Source organism: Rhincodon typus, chromosome 22 (genome assembly GCF_021869965.1).
Source record: "Rhincodon typus isolate 14 chromosome 22, sRhiTyp1.1, whole genome shotgun sequence".
In the NCBI taxonomy this organism is placed as follows: Eukaryota; Metazoa; Chordata; class Chondrichthyes; order Orectolobiformes; family Rhincodontidae; genus Rhincodon; species Rhincodon typus.
Window position 1 is genome coordinate 1,900,342 of NC_063353.1, and position 7,137 is coordinate 1,907,478.

The 7,137-nt window shown below is 37.9% G+C and overlaps 1 protein-coding gene across 1 annotated transcript in view; it reads right to left on the reverse strand.

Annotated features, from left to right (window-relative positions):
- The window catches only part of LOC109934893 (cilia- and flagella-associated protein 54-like), a 172,017-nt gene that overhangs the window by 105,430 nt on the left and 59,450 nt on the right, over positions 1-7,137 (reverse strand). Inside the window, exons 14-15 of the mRNA XM_048610553.1 lie at positions 6,255-6,358; positions 495-620 (exon numbers count right to left, since the gene is read on the reverse strand). Coding sequence (XP_048466510.1) covers positions 495-620; positions 6,255-6,358 — 230 coding nt within the window. The remainder of the gene's footprint in view (positions 1-494; positions 621-6,254; positions 6,359-7,137) is intronic.

Sequence of the window (7,137 nt, forward strand, 5' to 3'; positions counted from 1 at the left end):
GGATAGAGAATTCCAAAGATTCACCACTCATTCTGAAAGGCTCTTTTACAACAATATTATTAATAAGGCCATTTTCATTACATTAGATCCATTACAATAGATCATTACATTAGCCTATCCTCTAGTCAACTTTCAACAAGCTGTTCGAGAAAACCATCCCTGAGACACACCAGAAACTTGTCCTCCACATCTTTAGTGCTCAGTTGGTTTACCCAGACTACATGCAGATTGAAGTCATCCATGATTACTGCATTGCATATGCTACAAACTTCACTTTCTTGTCTCCTGATTAGCACCATGCCCAAACTACCATACAGTTTTGTGGCCTATAAATAACTCCAACCATGTCTGCTGCTCCTTCCTGTTTCTTAGCTCCACCCAAACAGATTCCACACATTCTTCCAATCTGAGATCCTCCCTTATTAATGTACTCATCCCATCTTGTGTAACAGCCAAAAGCACTCATCATTCAAATCATCTGGTAGTTTATTTACCTTTATACGGCTATTATCAATCAAGGATTTTTTTGTTGGAATAGTTGCTGAGCGAGCTGTGCAAATGCTATCCAAAGCTTTCTCAAGCATTTTACATGCAAGATCAAGTTGTTCAGCTGGGTGTTTCTGAAAAAGTAACAATATAGTATATACCAGTTAAAGCTTTATGATTCCATATAAAGAGAAAACATTAATAAATTCTAATTTTTACGTGTTATATTTCCAGAATTTATAAAACATAACGAAATTTTGAAATCAGCTGCAGGTTTTTCTGGATGTTTAAGTTCAAAAATGAAATAAAAATGATCAGAAAACCTCTGTCTTATTTAACAAAGTCTAGCAAATCTGACGAACTCTAGCAAATCTAGTTCTCTGTTCTTTTAGATGTTTGTTGTATGCAACCAGCACTCCCCACTTTGTCAATCGACTGCACTTCTCAGCATGAGGATTGGTATCATGGATGTTATTCATGCACAGCCCATATCTTATCCAAATGCATTGTGGAGACTGGAAATCATGGAAATCCTTTGAATGCTGAATCTACACTATCAAAAGAGTGGCTAAACATGCAAGACAGCATAGACCAAGGCTTTCAGATAATGAACTAGTGGCCTGAGAGGAAGCAGTGTAATTCAGAAGAGATACCCAATATCCCTACCTCTGGAGGTAGTGGCAAGAAGTAGTAGAAGTCAATTCCAGGAGTATCACTTATTGAACAAGGATGCAGTGAAGGAAAAAGTTTAATGACCTCACATGAATTGTCAAGGTGAGTCACACCTTATTCAGATGCTCTTTCCGACCAGCTTCAGCAATAGTTTCATCCACTGTTTAATTCATGACACCTGCAGCACTCATCTACCAACAATCTCTAACAATCAGAACTCAACAATGACATTCAGATGCTTTAACATAGACAGAAATTGCTGGAAAGGCTCAGCATGTCTGGAAATACCTGTGGAGAGAAAGCAGAGTTAAAATTTCGGGTCCATTGACCTTTCTTCAGAATCCAAGTCTATAGTAAGTGTACATTCAAGTACTTCTTAATCCTGGTTATGGATCCCTCAACCCAGGAGAATAGGGTCTTCCTATTCATACTCTCTGGACACCCACATAATTTTACATATCAATTAAATCTTCTCTCAGTCTCTTATATTCCAAAAAGAAAAAAGCCCAACTTTATCTAAGATAACAAGGTGTAGAGCTGGATGAACACAGCAGGCCAAGCAGCATCAGATTCTCCAGCATCGGCAGTTCCTACTATCTCTGAGCCAACTTTATCTAATCTTTCCTTTTTGCAAAATTCTCTGGTCTGGTCAACAAATTTGTAAATCTCTATTGTACCATCTCTAATACAATCTCATATTTCCTAAATGGAGACCAGAACTTTCTTAAGTTATATGCATTTTTCATCCTTGAGCATTCAGCTCTGTTGCAAGCCTTACACCCACCACTCACAGCTTGCACATATCTACAGCTATTCAACTATGACAGCTATATCAGCCAAACTCGACACATGGAACTCACTGACACATTTCCTTCCTTCTTGCATGAGAAGATGGAACATAATTGTGGACCGTAACAAAAAAAGGAAGAAAATCACATCAGAAATAACACTCATTGTTCATAGGGGAAGAAAATTCCAAAGATTTACAACCCTCTAAACAAATAAATTTCTCAGTCTTCAATGATCAATCCCTTAATCTAAGGCTATGAGTCCTAGTATCTGCAACTGATACTTGCAGCATCCCATTAGTTCCAACTTGAACATGTCCTACTTAACCCTCTGCTTTCTGTCTGTTAATCAATTCTCAACCTGTATTATGACAGCCCAATTCTCAACCCAATATGTTACACCCAATCCTGTTCATCTTTATCTTATATTATAACTTTTTATGGGACATCAGTTTACTCTGCTTAATCATTGTATCCTCCTTGACTGCAGCATTTTCCCTTGACTAATGCCAAACTAACTGTTCTGTCTTTCTCTGTTTCCTTTCTTTTCTGTTTCTCTATTCTCCTGATTCATAGAGTCATAGAGAACTACTGCACAGAACAAGGCCTTTCAGGCATCATGTCCACAGCAGTCAAAAACAACTACCTATTTCTTATAACACCAGTGCTACATTTGTTAACTTCCAATCTGCTTGGATTGTTAAAGGACTCTTTTTGTCCCTTCATTCACAGGATGTGAGCATTGCTGGCCAGGACAGTGTGTGCTGCCCATCCTCAACTGCTACAAATTTGAAGTCACATGTAGGCCAGACCAGGTAAGGGCAGCAGATTTCTTTCCCTAAAGGAAATTAGTGAACCAGATGGGATTTTTTTTTACAAGAATTGGCAATGGTTACATGGTCACCATTAGGCCAGTTCTTTATTCTGATTTTCATTGAATTTGACTTACTCCACCTGCAATGGACATATGAACCCAAGTCCCCAGAGCATTGGCTATGGTTCTGGATTGCTAGTCCAGTGACATTATCACTACACACTACCTTCCCTTGGACAATTTTGGAAGATTACAGCCAACAAGTCCACTACCAGTTATGCTACCTCTTACCCACTAATTACCCACGATCAATATTGACTTTATTAAAGTGTAACATTCTTCTTTGGACTGCCCCACATTACTTTCAGACTCCGTGTGAAATTATTCTAAATATTCTATTCCATTGGACTTTTCACTGTGAGATTACTTTCTATGACTTCATTACACAGTGCAAGATATAAAAAAGAACCTCAATCCTATTTGCTTTCATGATGTATTGACCTGGAAAATATAGTGAGTGCATTCTACAAACTTGTCCTAATTACTACTTTGCTAATTTGATATGTCCAATCCCTGTGAAGATTAAAGATCCCCACAATTATTGCATTATCCCTTGGTACAGCCTCACTGTACAGCTGTGGATGGCCTGTAAATTGGTCCCACTCATAATATTTAGCTTTATTCTCTACCATACCAATTCTTCCTACTGGTCTACTCAGAGAACATCCTTTCTCACTACGTACTCAAGTCATTTTTATTATTAAAGACCGCCATGACCCCATTTTTACCATTCTGCCACTTCTTACAAAATGTGAAGTGTTCTGAAAAGTTTTATTTTACTTCTTTGCCACAAACCTTTCTTTTCACAATATTCATTGATGCACTATTACTGTTAAACACAACCCAAATTGCTGCACTTGACTATTATTTACTGTTTGCTATTGGTATTAATTACTTTCATCTTCAGATTTCAAAATTGGCCCTTTCTGACCCCTTCCCAACAACCTTTTAGTTTAAAGCGCTATCCACAGCCCTAGTTATTCAATTGACCAGAATCCTAATCCCATCCTGGTTAAAGAAGAACCTATTCTAAAAGTACAGCTCCCTCATTCCCTAATCTTCATGTTGGTACCCTATGCATTGAAACCATTTTTTCAATCACATACTTAACTCTCTGACCTGCATGACTTTATTGATTATTATGCTTTCACTTCTGCTTATTAATTTGGACCCAACTTCCTAAGATGGGAACACTCACTATGTATATGTTCACCAGGACCAAAATGCTCTTCACAAACTCCTACATGCTGCACTTACAGCACACCATGCCATTTCTATCCTTCTCCTAATTTGATTACTTCAGGCTTTTATTCAATTGATTACTTTACTTTTATTAACCAATTTAAAACCTTTGCGGTCTGTGCACACTACTAGCGGTGAAGTGATTGATAATGAGGTATTCACATGCCCACTTCTTCACTCACACCACTCCTCCCTCATCAGTCGATCTCTTCTGACTGAGAACCCTAAGGGTATATGCACGAACTTCTTCCTTTCTCCTCTCCCCTCAACACAACCCAACTCTTCATCTTTTCACATTTCATATATACAAGAAATGGAACCTGCCTGAACAATAAAGTAAACAAAAGAAGAAGACAGAGATGATGAAGCAACATCTTCACTCACAGCCACTGGACATCAACAACTGATACTGTATATTTTAGAAGCTCGAAGGGTTTTCGGGAGGCTATTGAGAGTGAAATTCCTCCCAGTCAGGGCAATGACAATACACATGACCTACAACATAAAGCAATGTCTGTACAGTCAATAGTACCATGTGCCATGTGGAACTTTGAACCTAAGCAAACTCTTATGCTGAAAACACCTACTAATTTGCCTGGTTGTAGGATGAAATATAATGAGGCTGTCTCTCTTTGTACAAAGAACATCATTGTTTGCTGCCACACAGCTGCGTACAGCAAAATGCAAGATGGTTTCTAAGGTGTGCAATAGCCGCCTGGAGTTTAGAGATACAGTCACCTTGAAAGCCAGAAGCAGATATAATACTATCATATATCGTAGGTGATATATATTACCTATGAATTGATTAAGGTTGAAGTTATGGCTGCAAAGTGTAGAAGATTTCAATTACAATCTCTTTAAGGAAGCAAAGGTGAGTCTTGTATTGGTCTTTGCTGAACTTTAGGTATAAAAATTGCTTCCAAAAAAATACTCTGTGGATATGATGTCTTGTAAGAATCTTTTCCCCTTCTACTCCCTCTTCTAGCAGTTTGCAAAGCCTCTCTTCTTTCTCTCGGTTATGCTTAATTCCAAGAGGGTGGCCTGCCATGTCCAGATGTATTTGGAAGCAACAAAAAACACATCAGCAGTAGCAAGTCCACTCCCTGGAAACTGTGAAAACCCAAGACAATTACAGGAAAGCTTCAAAAACAAGTAGATTTGCAGCAGCAGGCTGAAGAGGTATTTCTACAAGTAACCAATAGACAGTTCATGATCCATTTATAGCAGTACAAACAGGGAACCTTCATATCATTTATTGCATGTTCAGTCGGGTAAACAGATGGTGTATGCTGGAGTGTCCCATTCAAAAATGACAGCATTGATGGAAAATCAGCTTTTGATACAGATTAATGCATAATCTTTCAAAATGGACAAGTAATTGGCAACAATGTTCAATTCAGACAATTCAGTCTATTATGATAGGAAGGATAGGGAGATCACTTACCACTTGGAAAATATAAGCCTAGGTGGGATAAAGGAACAAAGGGATCTTGAACCAGAAATACATCAAGACAATGTAAAAGCAAACCAAGCACCAGGCTTTTACTTTTAGAAAACTAAAAGGCGTAGAAGTCATAATACAACTGTATTGAATCTTGGTTAGATCACATTTTGCTGTATACAATTTTGGTCACCATATTATAAAAAGATGTAGAGGCAGTGAAGATGTAAAGAGAGCATTTATGAAGAATGTTGCTAGATATGTAGATATACATATCAGGAATGACAGGCTGGGTCTCTTTCTTCTTATTTCAGGTAATAATTATATTTTACTCAATACTTACCCATTTGATGAGCTTTGCTGATTTAAGCCAAAATTGGGATTTCAAGCAATTTTGTTTGACTCTATAGTTATCTTAATAATAAGATCTTGCATTTAACTGTACAACAATCAGGTCAGACAATTGCTAAAACATTTCCTGTTGTACATAAATTAAGGTTACTCACCTTTTTGGTTTTACTGTTCACTACATAAGTTAGGCAGATCGCAAACACCAATACACACCCAATGAATGGGAAATGCATTCATATAATCTTTTAGGAACTAAAAGCTCTGTTCCTTATAAAGAATAAATGAAAGGACAGAGAACTGACATTACACCAAAATGGAGGTAGTCTGGATTGGTGAGAGGCACTTTATCATTCTTACTTCTTTCATATTATTCTGTTTACAACTTTATAAAATAACTCACCACTAACACTTTAGTTGGAGTACAATGTTCTGTTTGCATTGATATTGCTGGAGTTTGTGAAGAGGTAGCTGTGTCACTTTGAGTCTCCCGTGTAGCAATATCCCCTACAAAAGCAAATATTGAAATTGATAACTACGCATTATAACATAATAGCTGTAGAGATACTCACTTGCTGAAAGAAATATCTGATATTTTGAATAATGCCAAACTTAGAATCCAAAAAAAATTCAATTTGAATGAAAAGTGTTGCACAAGAGAAAAAACTTTTGATTTGAACTTTAAAATTAATTAAAATTGGATATTACAACTTTTCAGCTATTTGTTTTTTTGAATAATATGCAATTTCTAAAAAGCATAAGAGAAAACTCAGGACAAGGATTAATTTGGAGGAAACCATGTCCTAAACCTAGTTAGTTAATTTCAGAGAAGCAATCCAGGAATTGTATATGCTGGGTGGAATCTAGTACCATTCAACATGGCAAGTCTGATGACAAGGGGACATTTAATCAGGGAAGGGTGGGAGGAGGGGACCCTGCCACCCTTCCAGCCTTCACCCTGATTAACATCATGGTAGGAAATAGAACACCTTTTGGCCTAGCACCAATAGAGTATCTTAGGTGGATCATTAATAGCCACTCAAGGACCCCATCCCACCCAAGGGACCTGGCACTGGAAGAGGGAAGGGCAATGAATCTCATTTCACTGCCATTGTTGTTGACCTTCTGACCCCTGGGGGCCACAATTCCATTCATCCACTTCCTTCCTACTGTCATTCACCTGTTCCTAGGTTCCAAGTCCTTGGGTGGGTGTCGTACCAGCAGCAGCCACCATGTCCCCAGTGGTACTCCCAGGCATAGAAGTTCCTGGGAGTGATGATTAACAC